The 23,312-nt window shown below is 44.6% G+C and overlaps 1 protein-coding gene across 1 annotated transcript in view; it reads right to left on the bottom strand.

The window, feature by feature from the left end:
• The window catches only part of SLIT3 (slit guidance ligand 3), a 611,722-nt gene that overhangs the window by 17,394 nt on the left and 571,016 nt on the right, over positions 1–23,312 (bottom strand). Inside the window, exons 30-32 of the mRNA XM_022595144.2 lie at positions 22,172–22,309; positions 15,007–15,247; positions 12,889–13,019 (exon numbers count right to left, since the gene is read on the bottom strand). Coding sequence (XP_022450852.2) covers positions 12,889–13,019; positions 15,007–15,247; positions 22,172–22,309 — 510 coding nt within the window. The remainder of the gene's footprint in view (positions 1–12,888; positions 13,020–15,006; positions 15,248–22,171; positions 22,310–23,312) is intronic.

Consider the following 23,312-nt stretch of genomic DNA (forward strand, 5'->3'; position numbering starts at 1 on the left):
AAAATAAATAAGGGAACACAAGCTTTAAATGATGCATTAAACAAGATGGACTTCATTGATATTTATAGGACATTCCATCCAAAAACAACAGAATACACATTTTTCTCAAGTGCTCATGGAACATTCTCCAGGATAGATCATATCTTGGGTCACAAATCAAGCCTTGGTAAATATAAGAACATTGAAATTGTTTCAAGTATCTTTTCTGACCACAATGCTATAAGACTAGATATCAATTACAGGAAAAGATCTGTAAAAAATACAAACACATGGAGGCTAAACAATACACTACTTAATAATGAAGTGATCACTGAAGAAATCAAAAAATACCTAGAAACAAATGACAGTGGAGACATGACGGCCCAAAACCTATGGGATGCAGCAAAAGCAGTTCTAAGAGGGAAGTTTATAGCAATACAATCCTACCTTAAGAAACAGGAAACATCTCGAATAAACAACCTAACTTTGCACCTAAAGCAATTAGAGAAAGAAGAACAAAAAAACCCCCAAAGTTAGCAGAAGGAAAGAAATCATAAAGATCGCATCAGAAATAAATGAAAAAGAAATGAAGGAAACGATAGCAAAGATCAATAAAACTAAAAGCTGCTTCTTTGAGAAGATAAACAAAATTGATAAACCATTAGCCAGACTCATCAAGAAAAAAAGGGAGAAGACTCAAATCAATAGAATTAGAAATGAAAAAGGAGAAGTAACAACTGACACTGCAGAAATACAAAAGATCATGAGAGATTACTACAAGCAACTCTATGCCAATAAAATGGACAACCTGGAAGAAATGGACAAATTCTTAGAAATGCACAACCTGCCAAGACTGAATCAGGAAGAAATAGACAATATGAACAGACCAATCACAAGCACTGAAATTGAAACTGTGATTAAAAATCTTCCAGCAAACAAAAGCCCAGGACCAGATGGCTTCATAGGTGAATTCTATCAAACATTTAGAGAAGAGCTAACACCTACCCTTCTCAAACCCTTCCAAAATATAGCAGAGGGAGGAACACTCCCAAACTCATTCTACGAGGCCACCATCACCTTGATACCAAAACCAGACAAGGATGTCACAAAGAAAGAAAACTACAGGCCAATATCACTGATGAACATAGATGCAAAAATCCTCAACAAAATACTAGCAAACAGAATCCAACAGCGCATTAAAAGGATCATACACCATGATCAAGTGGGGTTTATTCCAGGAATGCAAGGATTCTTCAATATATGCAAAACAATCAATGTGATACACCATATTAACAAATTGAAGGAGAAAAACCATATGGTCATCTCAGTAGATGCAGAGAAAGTTTTTGACAAAATTCAACACCCAGTTATGATAAAAACCCTGCAGAAAGTAGGCATAGAGGGAACTTTCCTCAACATAATAAAGGCCATATATGACAAACCTACAGCCAACATCGTCCTCAATGGTGAAAAACTGAAAGCATTTCCACTAAGATCAGGAAGAAAAGGTATGCCCACTCTCACCACTATATTCAACATAGTTTTGGAAGTTTTAGCCACAGCAATCAGAGGAAAAGGAAATAAAAGGAAGCCAAATGAAAAAAGAAGAAGTAAAGCTGTCACTGTTTGCAGATGACATGGTACTGTACATTAAGAATCCTAGGGCTTCCCTGGTGGCGCAGTGGTTGAGAGTCCACCTGCTGATGCAGGGGACATGGGTTCGTGCCCCGGTCTGGGAAGATTCCCACGTGCCGTGGAGCGGCTAGGCCCGTGAGCCATGGCCGCTGAGCCTGCGTGTCTGGAGCCTGTGCTCCGCACCGGGAGAGGCCACAACAGTGAGAGTCCCACGTACTGAAAAAAAAAAAAAAAAAAAAAAGAATCCTAAAGATGCTACCAGAAAACTACTAATCAATGAATTTGGTAAAGTAGCAGTATACAAAATTAATGCACAGAAATCTCTGGCATTCCTATACACTAATGATGAAAAATCTGAAAGTGAAATCAAGAAAACACTCCCATTTACCACTGCAACAAAAAGAATAAAATATCTAGGAATAAACCTACCTAAGGAGACAAAAGACCTGTATGCAGAAAATTATAAGACACTGACGAAAGAAATTAAAGATATGATACAAATAGATGGAGAGATATACCATGTTCTTGGATTGGAAGAATCAACATTGTGAAAATGACTCTACTACCCAAAGCAATCTACACATTCAATGCAATCCCTATCAAACTACCACTGGCATTTTTCACAGAACTAGAACAAAAAATTTCACAATTTGTATGGAAACACAAAAGACCCCGAATAGCCAAAGCAACCTTGAGAACGAAAAACGGAGCTGGGGGAATCAGGCTCCCTGACTTCAGACTATACTACAAAGCTACAGTAATCAAGACAGCATGGTACTGGCACAAAAACAGAAAGATAGATCAATGGAACAGGATAGAAAGCCCAGAGATAAACCCACGCACATATGGTCACCTTATCTTTGATAAAGGAGGCAGGAATGTACAGTGGAGAAGGGACAGCCTCTTCAATAAGTGGTGCTGTGAAAACTGGACAGGTACATGTAAAAGTATGAGATTAGATCACTCCCTAACACCATACACAAAAATAGCTCAAAATGGATTAAAGACCTAAATGTAAGGCCAGAAACTATCAAACTCTTAGTGGAAAACATAGGCAGGACATTCTATGACATAAATCACAGCAAGATCCTTTTTGACCCACCTCCTAGAGAAATGGAAATAAAAACAAAAATAAACAAATGGGACCTAATGAAATTTCAAAGCTTTTGCACAGCAAAGGAAACCATAAACAAGACCAAAGGACAACCCTTAGAATGGGAGAAAATATTTGCAAATGAAGCAACTGACAAAGGATTAATCTCCAAAATTTATAAGCAGCTCATGCAGCTCAATAACAAAAAAACCAACAACCCAATCCAAAAATGGGCAGAAGACCTAAATAGACATTTCTCCAAAGAAGATATACGGACTGCCAACAAACACATGAAAGAATGCTCAACTTCATTAATCATTAGAGAAATACAAATCAAAACTACAATGAGATATCATCTCACACCAGTCAGAATGGCCATTATCAAAAAATCTAGAAACAATAAATGCTGGAGAGGGTGTGGGGAAAAGGGAACTCTCTTGCAGTGTTGGTGGGAATGTAAATTGATACAGCCACTGTGGAGAACAGTATGGAGGTTCCTTAAAAAACTACAAATAGAACTACCATATGACCCAGCACTCCCACTACTGGGCATATACCCTGAGAAAACCATAATTCAAAAGAGTCATGTACCAAAATGTTCACTGCAGCTCTATTTACAATAGCCCGGAGATGGAAACAACCTAAGTGTCCATGATCAGATGAATGGATAAAGAAGATGTGGCACATATATACAATGGAGTATTACTCAGCCATAAAAAGAAACGAAATTGAGCTATTTGTAATGAGGTGGATGGACCTAGAGTCTGTCATACAGTGAAGTCAGTCAGAAAGAGAAAGTCAAATACCGTATGCTAACACATGTATATGGAATTTAAGAAAAAAAATGTCATGAATAACCTAGGGGTAAGACAGGAATAAAGACACAGACCTACTAGAGAATGGACTTGAGGATATGGGGAGGGGGAAGGGTAAGCTGTGACAAAGTGAGAGAGAGGCATGGACATATATACACTACCATACGTAAGGTAGATAGCTAGTGGGAAGCAGCCGCATAGCACAGGGAGATCAGCTCAGTGCTGTGTGACCTCCTGGAGGGGTGGGATACGGAGGGTGGGAGGGAGCGTGATGCAAGAGGGAAGAGATATGGGAACATATGTATATGTGTAACTGATTCACTTTGTTATAAAGCAGAAACTAACACACCATTGTAAAGCAATTATACTCCAATAAAGATGTAAATAAATAAATAAATAAATTACACCAGCTGGATCAAAAAAAAAAAACAACAAAAACCTAGGAATAAACCTACCTAAGGAGACAGAAGACCTGTACTCCCAAAACTATAAGATGCTGATTGAAGAAATCAAAGATGAGACAAACAGATGGAGAGATACACCATGTTCTTGGATTGGAAGAATCAAGTTTGTGAAAATGAATATACTAACCAAAGCAATCTGCAGATTCAGTGCATTCCCTATCAAATTACAAATGGCATTTTTCACAGAAGTAGGACAAAAAATTTAAAAATTTGTATGGAAACACAAAAGCTCCTGAATAGCAAAACAACCTTAAGAAAGAAAAATGGAACTGGAGCCATCAGGCTCCCTGACTTCAGACTATACTACAAAGCTATAGTCATCAAAACAGTATTCTACCAGCACAAAGACAGACTTATAGATCAGTGGAACATGATAGAAAGCTCAGAGATAAACCCACGTACCTATGGTCAATTTATCTACAAGAAAGGAGACAAGAATATACAGTGGAGAAAAGACAGTCTCTTAAGTAAGTGGTGCTGGGAAAACTGGAGCCACTTGTAAAAAAAAATGAAATTAGAACATTCTCTAGCACTATACCGAAAAATAAACTCAAAATGGATTGAAGACTGAAGTGTAAGACTGGATACTATAAAACTCCTAGATGAAAACATAGGCAGAACACTCTGACATAAATAGCAGCAATATCTTTTTGGAGCAGTCTCCTAGGGTAATGAAAATAAAACCAAAAATAAACAAATGAGACCTAATTCAACTTAAAAGCTTTTGCTCAGCAAGGGAAACCATAAACAAAATAGAAAGAAAACCCACAGAATGGGAGAAAATATTTGCATATGATGGAACTGACAAGGGATTAATCTCAAAAATACACAAACAGCTCATACAGTTCAATATCAAAAATACAAATAACCCAACCAAAAAATGGGCAGAAGATCTAAATAGACATTTCTCCAAAGAAGACATACAGATGGCCAAAAGGCACATGAAAAGATTCTAAACGTTGCTAATTATTAGAGAAGTGCAAATCAAAACTATGATGAAGTATCACCTCACACCAGTCAGAATGGCCATCATCGAAAAGTTCACAAATAATAAATGCTGGAGAGGGTGTGGAGAAAAGGGAACCCTTCTATACTGTTGGTGGGTATGTAACTTGGTACAGCCACTATGGAGAACAGTTTGGAGGTTCCTTCAAAAACTAAAAATAGGACTGCCATATGATCCTGCAATCCCACTCCTGGGTATATATCCAGAGAAAACCATAACTCAAAAAGATACATGTTCACTGCAGCCCTAGTGTTCATTGCAGTGCTATTCACAATAGCCAAGACATGGAAGCAAGCTAAATGTCCATCAGTAGATGAATGGATAAAGATGTGGTACATATATACAATGGAATACTACTCAGCCATAAAAAAGAATGAAATAATCCCAATTGCAGCAACATGGATGGGCCTAGAGATTATCACTGTAAGTGAAGTACGTCAGACCGGGAAAGAAAAATATCATATGCTATCATTTATATGTGGAATCTAAAAAAAATGACATAAATGAACTTATTTATAAAACAGAAACAGACTCACAGGCACAGAAAACAAACTTATGGTTACCAAAGGAGAAAGGTGCAGGGGAGGGATAAATTAGGAATTTGGGAGTAATATATACACACTACTATATATAAAATAGATAAACAACAAGGATCTACTGTATAGCACATGGAACGATACTTAATATTTTATAATAACCTATCTGGGAAAAGAATCTGAAAAAGAATATATATATATATATATATATATATATATATACACACACACACAGACACACACATAACTGAATCACTTTGCTGTACACCAGAAACTAACACAACACTGTAAATCAACAATACTTCAATTAAAAAAAGCAAAAAAAAAATCAGTTGCATTTCTATACACTAATAGTGAACTATCAGAAAGAGAAATTAAGAAAATAATCCCATTTACAATCACATCAAAAAGAATAAAATACCTATAAAAAATTAACTGAGGAGGTATAAAACCTGTACAATTAAAACTGTTAAGACATTGATGAAAGAAAGTGAAGGAGACAAAAATAAATGGAAAGATGTTCAGTGCTCATGGATTGGAAGAATCAGTAGTGTTAAAATGTTCATAGTACCCAAAGCAGTCTACAAATTAAGTGCAATCCCTATCAAAAGTGCAGTGGCATTTTTTACAGGAATAGAACAATCCTAAAATTTGTATGAAACCATAAAAGACTCTGAATAGCCAAAGCAATCTTGAGAAAGAAAAAGCTGGAGGAATCACTCTCCCTGATTTTAAACTATATATATTACAAAACTATAGTAATCAAAATAGTGTGATACTGGCATAAAAACCGACACATAGATCAATGGAACTGAATAGGGAGTCCAGAAATAAACTCATGCATATGTGGTCAATTAATTTACAACAAAGTACCCAAGAATATAAAAAGTGGAAAGGACAGTCTCTTCAACAAATGGTGCTGAGAAAAGTGGGCAGGCACATACAAAAGTACGAAACGGTACCACTATCTTACACCATCTACAAAAATTAACTGAAAATGGATTAAGGACTTGAACATAAGACCTGAAACCATAAAACTCCTAGAAGAAAACAAAGGTGGTACGCTCCTTGACATTGTCTTGGTGATGATTTTTTGGATTTGACACCAAAAAACACAAGAAACAAAATATGTGGGACTACACCACACTGAAAACCTTCTGGGCAGCAAAGGAAATCATCAACAAAATGAAAAGGCAACCTAGTAAATGGGAGAAAGTATCTGCAAATCATATATCTGATAAGGGATTAATATCCAAAATATATAAAGAACTCATACATCTCAACAGCAAAAACCCAAACAAACTGATTAAAAAATGGGCAGAAGATTTGAATAAACATTTTCCCAAAGAATTCATAGAGATGTCCAACAGGTACACGAAAAGGTGCTCACTAAGTGTCAGGGGAGTGTACATCACAACCACAATGAGACGTCACCTCACACCTGTTAGAATGGCTACTATCAAAAGGAGAAGAGATAACAAGTGTTCATGAAGATGTGGAGAAAAGGGAACTCTTGTGCACTATTAGAGGGAATGTAAGTTGGTGCAGCCACTATGGAAAACAGTATAAAGGTTCCTCAGAAACTTAAAACTACCGTATGATCCAGCAGTTCCACTTCTGGGTATTTATCTGAAGGAAACAAAAACACTCACTAAATATTTGCACCTCCACGTCCATTGTAACATTACTTACAATAGCCAAGGCATGGAAGCAATCTAAGTGTCCATCTGTGGAAGAACGGATAAAGAAAATGTGGTATATATGTGTGTACAGTGGAATACTACTCAGCCATAAAAAGGAAGCAAATCTTACCATTTGTGACAACATGAATGGACCTTGAGGGCATTATGCTAAGTAAATAAGTCAGAGAGAGAAAAGCAAATACTATATGACCTACCTTCTATGTGGAATCTATTGTAAAACAAAACAAAATGAAAAAAACCTGAGCTTGTAGGTTCAGAGGAGAGACTGGTTGTTGCCGGGGGTGGGGGGTAGGCGAAATGGGTGAAGTGGGTCAAAAGGTACAAACTTCCAGCTATAAGACAAATAAGTCCTGGGGGTGTTATCTACAGCATGGTGACTACAGTTAATAATATTCTATATTTGAAAGTTGCTAAGACAGTAGATCTTACAAGTTCTCATCACAAGAAGAAAAATTATAACTATATATGCTGATGGATGTTAACTAGACTTACTGTGGTGATCATTTCACCATATACACAAATATCGAATTGTTGTACACCTGAAACCAGTATGTTACGCATCAACTATATCTCAATTAAAAAAATTAAGGATTGATTCCAAATGGAAACTTACCATAACCTTGTCTGTGCCAGTAGGTGCTTGTGGGTTAATAGGTCACCTTCTTCCTGGCGTATCCTAACCAGGGTCTCCTGGAAATAATGCCTAAAGCTGGTGGTTTTCAAATGTGGTCCCTGGAGGTTTGGTTTGGAACCATTGCAAATCACAATGGTTCCATTTCTACTTTTATTTATTTATTTAAAATCTTGGCCTTTGAAGTATGGATGGGAAAAATGGCTTTGCTGCTACAAAAGAAAAAAATTGGGAAAAGGAAAACAAACTCAAAACCAACCTGCTCTGAACTCTAAAAGAGATGATCCTACTGTGGTTCCAAGGCCCAGGAATTAGTCTCCTGGAAGGATACTCAGGGACTTCAGGGGAGAGAGGGGCTCTGACAGTCTTTGTTGTTATCCTCTAAGCTCGATGAACCAGCATCGAGTGGGAGGTGGGAAGCTTTGGCGGTGCCAGGGCCAGGCTGGGCGGCCCCTGTCTGGGACTGGCATGAGAACATATGTTGGCCAAGGGTGGCCCATAGAGTTCTCTTCTGCTTTTAATGACAGTTGTTGGGGGCCGGGGGAGGAGACATGTGTTGAAAGCTGAACTAGGCTGGGTACCTGCATTCTCTCATTTAACCCTAACAACCCTCGGGTGGGATGTACCATTTTTTCTACATTTTAGAAATGAGACCTAAGCCTCAGAGACTGTGTCTAGTCTGAAGTCTTAAAGTGGGGCTGGTAGAAGCAGAATCCAAGCTCCCAAGGCCTAGGACCCCACACCACCCTGGGACAAATGGTCATTCCTCGATGCACTAGGCGTGCTCACCTGGATGCTGAGGTGTGACCACTAGGTGGCGACAGAGCCTCACAAAGAGTTCCCAGGATTCCGGTCAGGCAGCAGCCTGAGATGTCAGCCGGCACCGCAGCAACCCCGGACTCCTGGACCATCGGAGCAGGGCCATACTCCCTCTCTAGGCCCCGCCTTTCATGCCCCAGCATGTGGGAGAGCGGGTTCTGCTGGGAGCCTGGCCTGGATCTAAATCGCAGCTCTGCCACTTCCTGGCCTCTTGTGCCAAGGATGCATCTGAGCATCAAGTTTCTCATCTCTAAAACAGGAGTGATGACGCATGTCCGGGGCTTGCGGATGAGAAAAAGACCTGGCAATGGATGGGTTTGTGGTAATTAAGACAAAGGGAGCATGCACTGCTTGCCAAAGAGAGGTCTCCTGGGGTGTTTTTAAATGGCCAACATTTAAACCCTGAAGCATTTTACATAGAAACCCTGAATTTCTAGCTTCTTTTGAGAAGAAGCTGCATCCCACACAGCTGCATCTGCTAGAGCCATACCCTCCAAGCTACCACAGTCCCCACCACTCTCTATTGGGCCTCATTTCCCCCAAGTCTGTCAGCTCACTCAGCCCCTTGGGCCTTGAAGGCAGGGGAGTTTGCTCCTCAGACAAATCTTGGAAGTTAGGAACAGTGCAGTCTGTCCCCATTCTGGGGCAGGTAGGGCTTGGGTGGGTTTTTGTGTATTTCCCTCGGGCCTGGAAGGGAACCTCACCACCTGTGACTCCCGCTGGGCACCCCCAGGAAGGAGGGCATGGAACCCAGCTGCTCCAGGCCTGTACATCCCTGCTGGGGGCCGCGGTGGGCAGACCGCAGACCAGCCTTGGTTTGCCTCCCTGGCTCTGAGGCTTTGGAGGCCAGAGCTCGCTACTGACTGAGGAGGAGATCTCATTTTGAGGCTGGGATGGCCTCCTGGTCCCATCAGCCACTTGTCAGCTGGGCCTGTGCCCTCTGTTAACCCCAGCATGGCTTCCTTGTATACCGATGGAGTCTCCCCTTCCCCAGATCCCGCGGAAATGCTCATGAGCCATAGCTCACATCTCAGCTCAAACATCACCTCTTCCTCCAGGGAGCCTTTCCTGGTCCTCTAAGCAGAACCAGCCATCTGCTGCTTCTTCACTGTGCCCACAGCATGCACTGGCGTCTCCTGTGAGACCTATTTTATCCTGCTCAGGCAACAGGTGCTTATTTACATGTCTGCCTTTCTCCCTGGATTGTGTTTTCCTGAACGCCGCGGCTCCTACACCCAGCCCAGGACCCACACGAGGTGCTTGTAAGCAGCTCCTGGCAGGAAAGAACTCTCGCAGGAGGCCCCCTTTGTCTTGTCACTAATCTTAAACTTGCACCCCCATGCTCTACTCATCTCCAGCCCTAGCACACCTTTCAGATCTTTTGATCGCATGATACTCTGCCCAATCTGTTGGTTCTTTCCATAGATCACAGAAGTAGACATGAATAAGTAATTAACAGATGCCCAGATCTCTTCCCTAGCTTCCCCCTTCAGTCATCTCACAAACAAACTGTGTAAGCCAGATAGCATCTAAAGAAAAATCAAAAGAAGTCGACAAGTCTGCACATAGTCGGAGATGGTGATGACTGTGACACCCCCCCCCCCCCGTCTCAATGATTAACTGAGACTGCTTCCGTTTTTCCCTTTGAAAACTTTCACGGCCAAGAGGAATCTTCAGATGTGGTTTTTGGGGGACACTGAGTCCACCATCTCCCCAGATTGCCAGCATTCTGATTAAAAGCAACTTTCCTTTCTACCAACATTTGCCTCTCTCTCGATTATTGATTTTTGAGCGGTAAGCACCTGGCCCTGATTCAGTAACAATGCCTGAGAGACGTTTCTGAGGTGAGTGAAAGCGTGCAGTGTTGGGGCAAAAGCAGGGCTGCCCAGAGAAAAGTATTTGGATGCAAAACCAATTTTTTTTTTTTTTTTTTTTTTTGGCTGCGCTGCATGGCACGTGGTATCTTAGTTCCCCGATCAGGGATCAAACCCGCCCCCTGCATCAGAAGCTCGGAATCTTAACCACTGGCCCACCAGGGAAGTTCCCGCAAAACCATTTTTAATATGAGACTCTTAGAGACTTGGGCCCTTTAGGATTTGGGGCTGAAGGGCACTAAATATGTGTCACCAGGCTTGGCATGAGGATCCTGGCAGGAACATCCTTTACTTGGTTCCTCCCATTGGTAAGAGAAGGGGCCGGGGGCCTCCCCAGGGCCACCTGCTAACTCTCACCTGACTCCCTGACAAGGGCTGGAGATGGCAATTCTCTGGGCTCCTGATTCATTCTTCCCATCCTGATTAAGACAACAGCAGAGCGTTCCAACATTCCTACCAACAACACACCTCTCTACCAAACCAACAGCTAACATCGGTGTGGGAAGGGCAGGGAAGGTCCCCAAGCTCTGGACAGAGCCCAGCTGCTCCAGAGTCTGGCTGTCACCTTCTGTCCTTCACCTGCCCACGTACAGGCTCAACTTGCCAAGTGCTTTCTCAACCCTCAGCCCCCAGGAACACCCCTGGAGGGACGTGGTGCTGTCATGCACAGCACACCGGGGAGAACACGGAGGCAAGAGGTGGAGTAACTTGGCCAAGCCCAGATGTGTCCGACGCCTCAGGCTTTATGTAGGGCTGCCCTGGGCCCTGCCCTGGCCCTGCACCTGGCTCTCTCTCCTCTGCACTTCACCCATGACCAGCAGCCCCAGGAACAGAGGTGTTAGGAGGCCCTGGCTCCAGGGAACTCAGAGGCTCCCGGGACATCCATGGTACCTGCTGTCCTAACCTGGCTGGTCTTCCCTCCAGCCACCCTCTGTCGTGAAACCTTCTTCTCTGGTCGCTGCCTTTTCATTGTCCCTCAGGCTTGTCGCTGCTGTTCTCCCAGCCTGCCGGCCCACTGCTCTCCCTGATCACACAAATTCTTCAAGACCCCTTGCAAATGGCTCCTTCTCCAGGAAGCCTTCGTGGGTTAGCTAGCACTTCTCAGACTCACCTAGAGGCCCCCTAAAACCGGTGGCTGGGCCTGACCCCAGAGCTTCAGAGCACATCTGAAGATGTGCATTTTTCTAACAAGTTCCTGGCTGCTGTTGCCGCTGTTGCTCTGGGGCTTCACCTCGAGAACCACTGGTTTGCACCAATGGTTTTCAACTGGGTTTGTTGGAGGTGTATTGGGGGCCTTCGTGAGAGTTTGTGTGAAGGAGGAAACTTTGCTCCCCCCACAGCCCTGCAGGGCAGCTTTGCTTCTGTGCGTTTAATATGATGGAGTTCCATGTAAAGTTTTGATTGAAGAAGGGATTTAGTTACTGGGAAAAAATGCTGCCCTTCACTCACCCTGATCAAATGTGCTCTCGCTTCCAGAGGGGAAGGGCTGGCCTCTGGATGTGGATCTCTCTCACACCCTATGTTTTCCCCAAGTAAAGGCTCTCCTTCCACGGGAGGTTCTATGTGATTTTAAGTGTAACACAGACAAACATTTCTCACTCGAGGAGCTACTTTTATAAGTATTATAAAAATATTTATAACTAAAATAATTTTTAAATGTTAATAGTTTAGAATTCATTTTACTGAGAAGTAGGAGAAAATTCTAACATGTTGAACTAGCAGAGCTGTGATTTCACAGATGCTGTTACTCAAGCTGAAGCTAAATTTAAAAAGTGAACAGATTTAAAGCCGACGTAAGGTAGCGTGTTAGGTAACAGCCCAGCTGACATACTGATAATGTAAAAATCAGGGTGATGGTTGGAAAGACTGCAGTTTAGGAAAAACTGTCCTTTAGAACAGTTTGAAAGTCACTTGAGGAGTCCTGCTCCCTCCGTGCTCTGGAATATCTTCCCCTTGAGTTCCATGCTCATCTCCCCGTTTTCTTTCTTAAACTAATACAAGATTAGGATGACGTTTTGAAAAGGGCATCTCGTTAAGCAGCCTCATCCCCACTGGAGCACAGGCTCCGGCCCAGTAGCCAGCTGGCCATCTACCTTATGGTAATGAGGTGTCATCTCCCCACGGGGTCTGCCTTCCGCCCTTCCACTCCTGCCTATTCCTCCGAGACCACCTCTCTCGCTCCCACCCGCCACTCTGTGCCAGCGGAAAGTGTGTGTGTGGGGGGGCAGGGAGAGGCGGCACCAAAGCCGTCCTGGCATCTTCTCCTAGTGCTGGAAGCAGGCGCGAAGATGCGAGGGGGGCTTGTGCAATGGGGGCGGGACTTTGGTCCTCACCTGTACACCGTGGTCGGCGGGGAGCTCAGGCTGTCGTAGACGAGCCTCACGTGGCCCTGGTACAGCTCCAGTGCCAGGGGGTCATTGTCTCCCTTGTAGAGAAGGATGCCGTTGTCCTTGTCCGTGGCCACCTGGAGGGAGTCATGAGGGTCAGGGCTGCCCTGAGTCCCCACCTCTCCCGTCCCCGCCTCACAGAGCCCTCTTCCAGGCGGCCTCTTCTGAACGAGCCCTGGATCTGAATTCATGTCCGTATTTCCTCCTTCATCTAGTCTGTTCATTTCCATAAGGAAGGCTTATACTTAATGCTCCAGGAAATGCTGATTGAGCAATTCAACAAATATCTATGGAGTCCCCTTTATGTGCTGCTATGTTTTTATGTACGTGTGTGTGTGTGTGTGTGTGTGTGTATATATATATATATACATATATAAAAATGCCTGGAGCCCTGAGCTCTGATCTAGCCTCTTGGGGCCTTGGTCTCTCTGTATAAAGTATAATAACAATTATAAACAAAATACTACCCGTTACCACTTAATTCTGTGTTTACTATGAACCAGGCAGTGTGTTAAGTGTCACCTAGGGACTTTTTTAAAACACAGCATCTGGGCTTTACCTCAAACCACTTGCATACAGATCTCCAGAGGTCAGACGCAGGCAAAGATATGAAGTGCCCCAGGAGGTTCTAAAGTGTTGCCAGGCTGAGAAGCACTGGTCTCAAAGCTGCTGCCCAGAGGGCGTCTGTTTGCCAGGCACGGGGCACCAGGGTGGGGCTCTCTGACCAGCCTCTTGGCCCCACTGCCTAGCCCAGGAGCAGCTGATGTCGGCCTGGGGCCAGACCTCGGCGGAGCCCAGGTCCACGTAGGAGCCCTTGCCCATGAAGCTGACGGGGAGCAGGGGCTCTGACAGGACACTGGGCTGTCCGGGGCACTGGGTGCTGCTCTGGTTATTGGGATGTAACACTTGCGTCCCTGGGTGTCTGGGACTGAGGGACAAAGGCAGGACGGCGACGAGGGGACCAGGGGCGAGGGCAGTGATGGCAACCAGAGCTTCTTTCTTGTGTGTGCCTGGGGTCAACCCCCATCTCAGAGGCTTGCCCGCTGGACTGTAGGCCCCACAAGGTGAGGCCGTGTGAACGTTCATACATCTCTGCAGCCCCAGTGCCTTGAATGGTACTTGGCATGGGTGGATGCCCAGTGGATCTTTGTTGAATGAATATTTTCTCCATAAGCTTAAACCTGGGCTAGTGTGGCCATAACCAGGAGGAAGAAAGCATTAGCCTTACCTAATGCTATGTGGCGGAACCACTAACTGGCCTGCACCCTCTAGCTGTGTCTCTGGGGTCCCCCCTGCCCACTGAGCCTACAGGCAGGGGCCTGCTCTTTATCATACCCCTTCCCTTCTCCCTCTGCCCCCCAACAGCATTGAGGTCACCCAGAACTGTAGTCTGGAAGAACTAGTCAGGTCCATAGGTAAGGAACTCGACAGAAGTTAGTTGGAAAAGAATTTGGTTCATACTGAACGGTTTCCTGTTCCCCGAAAAATGCCCTGCTCCCTTGTGCCTCTGGGCCTTTGCACATGCTGATCTCTGAGGCTCGAATGCACCACCCCCCTTCATCCTGCACCATCAGCCCCTCACCATTCTGCCCTTCTCCAGGCAAACTCTTACTCATCCTTCAGATCTCAGCTTAGTTCTCATTGCCTCTGGGGAGCCTTCCCTGATTCTTCCCAGTAGGCTGGTATCACTGCCCCGCCCATGTGCTCCCACAACACCCAGGGTTGTCATCCTGCCCTGGGCAAGGGGCTTTGCCTGTCTTGTCCACCATTGAATCCCCAGTGCACAGTGTCTGGCATGTAATAGTTGAATGAATATTTCCTGGAGAAAAGAATGAATGAGGCTGGAGTGGGGGCTGCTCTTTGCAGTGAGAGCTGGTCAGGAGCTGTCTATAGAACCCTCTGGACAGAGCTGGTCCCGGTCTCCCCAAGCTGTGAGTTGTCCCTTATGATGTGTAGGGAAGGGGGCAGGACTGCTGTGATCTGGGGTGTCCCATCTGTTCTTGGAACAATCAGGGCTTGGGGGCATGTTAGGGTCCTTCCAAGGGCTGGGTGGGTGGGGCGCACCTGCAGGGAGATGTTGGCCTGGGGCCGGACCTTGGCGGAGGCCAGTTCCACGTAGGAGTCCTTGCCCACGAAGTTGACGGTGATGAGCTTCTCGCACCTTGGGCCAGCGAAGCCCGGGGGGCAGCGGCAGGTGGGCTCCTGCTGCACCACAATGCACTGGGCCCCGTTCTGGCACTCGTACTGGTCGCAGGGGCTTGTCTGTAGCAGGACCATGGGCGGGGGGTGCTCGCAGTAGAGCCCGCTGGGAGGGAGGAGAGGAGGATGGGGGCAGGGAAGATGGGGAACGGTGAGAGGAGACATCAAGTTATTTAGGCCAAAGAGCCCCTAGCAGAGACCGTGGCATGAGAGGGAACTGAGACTAGTTCCAGCCCTGCTAGTGACTGGGGCAAGGCCTGATCCTTCTCTAAGCCCCAGATTTGCCCCCCGCTTTTTTTTTCCCCCCCAGTACGTGGGCCTCTCACTGTCGTGGCCCCTCCCGTCACGGAGCACAGGCTCCGGACGCACAGGCCCAGTGGCCATGGTCCACGGGCCCAGCTGCTCCGTGGCAAGTGGGATGCTCCCGGACCGGGGCATGAACCCGCGTCCCCTGCATCGGCAGGCGGACCCCCAACCACTGCGCCACCAGGGAAGCCCTCCCATTTTTAAAATAACGGGGTTGGACTAGAGCACAGGTCCTCAATTTCAGCGTCGTCAGAATTGCCTGCAATGAATTTGTTGAAAGTGCATATTCTCATCCAGCCATGGATCAGTGGATAAGCAAAACGGGGTACATACACACAAGGGAATAACACTCAGCCTTGAAAAGGGCATTCTGACACATGGTACAGTATGGATGCACCTTGAGGAGGTTATACTAAGTCAAAGAAGCAGATAGAAAAAGACAAATGCTGTCTGATTCCACTCATATGAAGCACCCAGAGTGGTTAAACTCATGGAAACAGAAAGTAGAATGGCGGCTGCTGGGGGACTTCGCTGGTGGTCCAGGGGTTAAGACTCCATGCTTCCAATGCAGGGGGCGTGGGTTCAATCCCTAACCAGGGAACTAAGATCCCACATGCCACGTGGTGCAGCCAATAAATTAAAAAAGAATGGTGGCTGCTGAGGCCAGGGGAGGGGGAACAGGAAAATGTTGTTTAATTGGGTACAGAGTTTCAGTTTGCTAGATAAAAAGAGTTCTGGAGGACTTCCCTGGTAGCGCAGTGGATAAGAATCTGCCTGCCAATGCAGGGGACATGGGTTCGATACCTGGTCCAGGAAGATCCCACACACCGCGTAGCAACTAAGCCCGTGCACCACAACTACTGAGCCTGCGCTCTAGAGCCCGCAAGCCACAACTACTGAGCCCATGTGCCCGAGAGCCCACATGCTGCAACTACTCAGCCCGTGTGCTGCAACTACTGGAGTCTGCATGACTAGAGCCCGTGCTCTGCAACAAAAGAAGCCACCACAATGAGAAGCCCATGCACCGCAATGAAGAGTAGCCCCCATTAAGAGAATTCAGCACCACCAAACCAGCTTTACAACAAATGCTAAAGGAACTTCTCTAGGCAGGAAACACAAGAGAAGGAAAAGACCTACAAAAACAAACACAAGACAATTAAGAAAATGGTAATAGGAATATACATATCAATAATTACCTTAAATGTAAATGGATTAAATACTCCAACCAAAAGACGTACACTGGCTGAATGGATAGAAGAATAAGACCTGTATGTATGCTATCTACAAGAGACCCACTTCAGATCTAGGGACACATACAGACTGAAAGTGAGGGGATGGAAAAAGATATTCCATGCAAATGGAAGTCAAAAGAAAGCTGGAGTAGCAATTATCATATCAGACAAAACAGACGTTAAAACAAAGACTATTACAAGAGACAAAGAAGGACACTACATAATGATCAAGGGATCAATCCAAGAAGAAGATATAACAATTGTAAATACGCACCCAACATCGGAGCACTTCAATACGTAAGGCAAATGCTAACAGCCATAAAAGGGGAAATCGACAGTAACACAATAATAGTAGGGGACTTTAACATGCCACTTTCACCAGTGAACAGATCATCCATAATGAAAATAAATAAGGAAACACAAGCTTTAAATGACACATCAGACAAGATGGACTTAATTGATATTTATAGGACATTCCATCCAAAAAAACAGAATACACTTTCTTCTCAAGTGCTGGTGGAACATTCTCCAGGATAGATCATATCTTGGGTCACAAATCAAGCCTTGGTAAATTTAAGAAAATTGAAATTGTATCAGGTATCTTTTCCAACCACAATGCTATGAGACTAGATATCAATTACAGGAAAAAACTGTAAAAAAATACAAACACATAGAGGCTAAACAATATGCTACTAAATAACCAAGAGATCACTGAAGAAATCAAAGAGGAAATCAAAAAATACCTAGAAACAAATGACAACGAAAACACGACGACCCAAAACCTATGGGATGCAGCAAAAGCAGTTCTAAGAGGGAAGTTTATAGCAATACAAGCCTACCTCAAGAAACAAGAAAAATCTCAAGTAAACAACCTAAACTTAAACCTAAAGCAATTAGAGAAAGAAGAACAACACCCCCCCCGAGTTAGCAGAAGGAAAGAAATCATAAAGATCAGATCAGAAATAAATGAAAAAGGGCTTCCCTGGTGGTGCAGAGGTTGAGAATTCGCCTGCCAATGCAGGGGACATGGGTTTGATCCCCGGTCCAGGAAGATCCCACATGCCGCAGAGCAACTAAGCCTGTGCTCCACAGCTACTGAGCCTGCGTTCTAGAGCCCGTAAGCCACAACTACTGAGCCTGTGTGCCGCAACTACTGAAGTCTGCATGCCTAAAGCTCGTGCTCTGCAACAAGAGAAGCCACCGCAGTGAGAAGCCTGAGCACCACAATGACCCAATGCAGCCAAAAATAAATAAATTTATTAAAAAAAAGAAATAAATGAAAAAGAAATGAAGGAGACAATAGTAAAGATCAATAAAACTAAAAGCTGGTTCTTTGAGAAGATAAACAAAATCAATAAACCATTAGCCAGACTCATCTAGAAAAAAAGGGAAAAGACTCAAATTAACAGTATTAGAAATGAAAAGGAAGTAACAACTGACACTGCAGAAATACAAGAGAGATTACTACCAGCAACTATGTGCCAATAAAGTGGACAACCTGGAAGAAATGGACAAATTCTTAGAAAAGCATAACCTTCCAAGACTGAACCAGGAAGGAATAGAAAATATAAACAGACCAGTCACAAGCACTGAAATTGAAACTGTGATTAAAAATCTGCCAGCAAACAAAAGCCCAGGACCAGATGGCTTCACAGGTGAATTCTATCAAACATTTAGAGAAGAGCTAACACCTATCCTTCTCAAACTCTTCCAAACTATAGCAGAGGGAGGAACACTCCCAAACTCATTCTACAAGGCCACCATCACCCTGATACCAAAACCAGACAGATACTACAAAAAAAGACGTCACAAAGAAAGAAAACTACAGGCCAATATCACTGATGAACATAGACGCAAAAATCCTCAACAAAATACTAGCAAACAGAATCCAACAACACATTAAAAGGATCATACACCATGATCAAGTGGGGTTTATCCCAGGAATGCAAGGATTCTTCAATATACGCAAATCAATCATCGTGATACATCATATTAACAAATTGAAGGAGAAAAACCATATGATCATCTCAACAGATGCAGAGAAAGCTTTCGACAAAATTCAACACCCATTTATGATAAAAACCCTCCAGAAAGTAGGCATAGAGGGAACTTTCCTCAACATAATAAAGGTCATATATGACAAACCCACAGCCAACATCGTCCTCAATGGTGAAAAACTGAAACCATTTCCACTAAGATCAGGAAGAAGACAAGGTTGCCCACTCTCACCACTACTATTCAACATAGTTTTGGGAGTTTTAGCCACAGCAATCAGAGAAGAAAAAGAAATAAAAGGAATCCAAATCAGAAAAGAAGTAAAACTGTCACTGTTTGCAGATGACATGATACTCTACATAGAGAATCCTAAAGATGCTACCAGAAAACTACTAGAGCTAATCAATGAATTTGGTAAAGTAACAGGATACAAAATTAATGCACAGAAATCTCTTGCATTTCTATACACTAATGATGAAAAATCTGAAAGAGAAATTAAGGAAACACTCCCATTTACCATTGCAACAAAAAGAATAAAATACCTAGGAATAAACCTACCTAAGGAGACAAAAGACCTGTATGCAAAAAACTATAAGATACTGATGAAAGAAATTAAAGATGACACAAACAGATGGAGAGATATACCATGTTCTTGGATTGGAAGAATCAACATTGTGAAAATGATTCTACTACCCAAAGCAATCTACAGATTCAATACAATCCCTATCAAACTACCACTGGCATTTTTCACAGAACTAGAACAAAAAATTTCACAATTTGTATGGAAACACAAAAGACCCTGAATAGCCAAAGCAATCTTGAGAAAGAAAAACGGAGCTGGAGTACTCAGGTTCCCGGACCTCAGACTATACTACAAAGCTACAGTAATCAAGATAATATGGTACTGGCACAAAAAAAGAAATACAGATCAATGGAACAGGATAGAAAGCCCAGAGGTAAACCCACGCACATATGGTCACCTTGTCTTTGATAAAGGAGGCAAGAATATACAATGGAGAAAAGACAGCCTCTTCAATAAGTAGTGCTGGGAAAACTGGACAGCTACATCTAAAAGAATGAAATTAGAACACTCCCTAACACCAAATAAAAAATTAACTCAAAATGGATTAAAGACCTAAATGTAAGGGCAGACACTGTAATATGAACTCTCAGAGGAAAACATAGGCAGAACACTCTATGACATGAGTCACAGCAAGATCCTTTTTGACCGACGTCCTAGAAAAATGGAAATAAAAACAAAAATAAGCAAATGGGACCTAATGAAACTTAAAACTTTTGCACAGCAAAGGAAGACATAAACAAGATGAAAAGACAACCCTCAGAATGGGAGAAAATATTTGCAAATGAAGAAACTGACAAAGGATTAATCTCCAAAATATATAAGCAGCTCATGCAGCTTAATATCAAAAAAACAAACAGCCCAATCCAAAAATGGGCAAAAGACCTAAATAGACATTTCTCCAAAGAAGATATACAGATTGGCAACAACCACATGAAAGGACGCTCAACATCACTAATCATTAGAGAAATGCAAATCAAAACTACAATGAGGTATCACCTCACACCCGTCAGAATGGCCATCATCAAAAAATCTACAAACGATAAATGCTGGAGAGGGTGTGGAGAAAAGGGAACCCTCTTCCATTGTTGCTGGGAATGTAAATTGATACAGTCACTGTGGAGAACAGTATGGAGGAGGTTCCTTAAAAAACTACAAATAGAACTACCGTATGACACAGCAATCCCACTACTGGGCATATACCCTGAGAAAACCGTAGTTCAAAACAAGTCATGTACCATAATGTTCATTGCAGCACTACTTACAATAGCCAGGATATGGAAGCAGTCTAAGTGTCCATCGACAGATGAATGGATGAAGAAGATGTGGCACATATATACAACGGAATATTACTCAGCCATAAAAAGAAATGAAATGGAGTTATTTGTAGTGAGGTGGATGGACCTAGAGTCTGTCATACAGAGTGAAGTAAAGTCAGAAAGAGAAAAACCAATACCATATGCTAACACATACAGATGGAATCTAAAAAAAAAGGTACTAATGAACCTAGAGGCAGGACAGGAATAAAGATGCAGACATAGAGAATGGACTTGAGGACGTGGGTGGGGAAGGGTAAGCTGGGACAAAGTGAGAGAGTGGCATGGACATATATACACTACCAAATGTAAAACAGATAGCTAGCGGGAAGCAGCTGCATAGCACAGGGAGATCAGCTCGGTGCTTTGTGACCACCTAGAGGGGTGGGATAGGGAGGGTGGGACAGAGGGAGACGCAAGAGGGAGGAGATATGGGGATATATGTATACGTAGAGCAGATTCACTTTGTTACACAGCAGAAACTAGCACACCATTGTAAAGCAATTATACTCCAATAAGGATGTTAAAAAAAAAAAAGAGTAGCCCCCACTCGCAGCAACTAGAGAAAGCCCGCGTGCAACAACAAAGACCCAACACAGCCAAAAAAAAAAAAAAAAAAAAAAGAGTTCTGGAGATGGATGGTGGTGATGTTTGCACGGCGATAAGAATCTACTTACGGTACATTTAAAAATGCTTAAGACGGTAAATTTTGTGTTATGTGCATTTTACCACAATTAAAATTTTTTTTTGTTTGAAAGTGTGGGTTTCCAACTCCTCCCCACCCCAGATTCTAATTTCGGAACTCTGGGGTGGGGCTCTGGAACTTATATTTTCACAAGCCTCGCATGCAGATGGTCTCAATCAGGCTTTGGAACCAACTGCCTTGAGAACTCATGGTTCCTTCCAGGCTCACGTTCTCAGTCTATGACCAGGGCTCGGCTGCACAGTCAGATCTATACCTCTATGAGTACTGACATGTATACAGGACTGTCCCCCAGTCTGACCCCCCCTTACGTGGTCCCTGCCTCCCCTCCATGCTCCCCTGGGCCCTTCCCTTCCAGTCAGTGTGGGAGCGAGAGCTGGCACCCTCATACCCCTTCCACGTACCACACAGACATCTGACCCCCTGGCCAGAGCCTCCAGTCTCCCCTTTCTCTCCTGGCTTCACTGATTCCAATGACTGACCCCCAAACCCTCCCATTCACCTCCATTTTCCTGCCATTAGGGCACCATACTGCTTTTGTTCTCCAGCCTAGAAAGAAGACTCCTGCCAGCGTGGCCATGTGGCTACCCACACCCTGCAAGCTGGGCTCCAGAACGGTAGCATCTTTCGTTAGATGGAATCACGCCAAAGTTTGACATAATATGAGCCGGACCCTAAGTCCGACTTCCACATGGTTGCCTAGGGTACCTCTTTTTTTCCATCTACAGCATGGGGTGAACAAGGTCTGCTCTGGCACTTGGAAGGGCTGAAGAAGGTTTGGGGGAATAAAGGCACCACAGAGACCTAGGGCTAGGGCTGTCTGGGTCTCCACCCTGGCTGCCTGGGCCCACCAGCCCCCAGCCCGCTGCCCCCCTGCCATCCGGCCCCTTGGCCATACCTGAAGCCCTGGGGGCAGATGCACGTGTAGCCGTTGACCGCATCCACGCACTGGGCCCCATGGCGGCACCTGTGGGCTGCGCAGTCATCACTGTTCACCTCGCAGAGCTTCCCGCTGTAGCCAGGGAGACATTCGCACCTGGAACACAGCAGAGCGAGGCTGTTCTACGGCCTGGCCGGCTTCTAGGCAGCCTCTCCTCTATCTACCCACGTAGCCAAGCCCCCGCAGCTCTTGCGGGCTCCCCAAAGCCTGGCCTGCAATGGGTCTCATGGGCTGTCCACAGCCTCTGGTCACTGCAATGCGATGTCTGCCTGCTTCACGTGGGGCATCTCGTCAGGAGCCGGCTGAGCAGTGCAGGGCTGCGGTCACACAGGTTTTGGCTTGGATCCACCACTGTCTACACAGAACTAACTAGTATTCAGCTTAGCCTGCCTTTGGGCCAGGCACTGGGCTAAGCACCTTTCACAGGGTGCCTTGCTAAGGCCTCCCAGCACCCTGTGAAGGAGGGTCGGTCCCCCTCCAATACCAGGAGGAAACCAGGGCTCCAGGAGAGCTGACCTGACTTCCCTGAGGCCCCCCGCCGTGGAACACTTACGTGTGTCGGTGATCCTTCGTTTACAGCTAACGTGCGTCAGACCCTGTTCTCGGTGTATCTGCCACTCACTGCCTCTCTGTGTTTCAGTTTCTTCACTTTTCAACGTGACTGATGATCAATAACTTCACCTCTTATGGTGGTTTTAAAAATCACGTGATACACTGTGCAGGGCACTAGATCCACACTGAGTAGACTGTCAGTGTGATATGTAGAACGTGCTGATAAGGATGCTCCCTTTGATTCTATTCTATTGTTTGTTCATTTTTTTCCCAGGGATTCGGGCTGATATAAGAAGGTGAATCCCTTTGCCCTTGATAAATGCCTCCTGGTCTCCAGGGGAGAGGAGGGGAGCTACTGACCCAACCCAGGCCCTGCAGGCTGACCCGCCCCTCCCTGAGGAGCATGGTGTCAGCAGCTCCATCACGTCCTTGCTGACCCAGGTTTCAGCCCGGCCAGAGACGGCTGCTGGCGGCGGGTCTCCCTAAACATGGGCCTGAGACACACATCTCTGGGCTCCTCTGTCTGGGGTGACAATGTGCCAAAGTC

Source organism: Delphinapterus leucas, chromosome 3 (genome assembly GCF_059928025.1).
Source record: "Delphinapterus leucas isolate spDelLeu-1000000601 "Yukka" chromosome 3, BTC_Dleu_Yukka2, whole genome shotgun sequence".
In the NCBI taxonomy this organism is placed as follows: domain Eukaryota; kingdom Metazoa; phylum Chordata; class Mammalia; order Artiodactyla; family Monodontidae; genus Delphinapterus; species Delphinapterus leucas.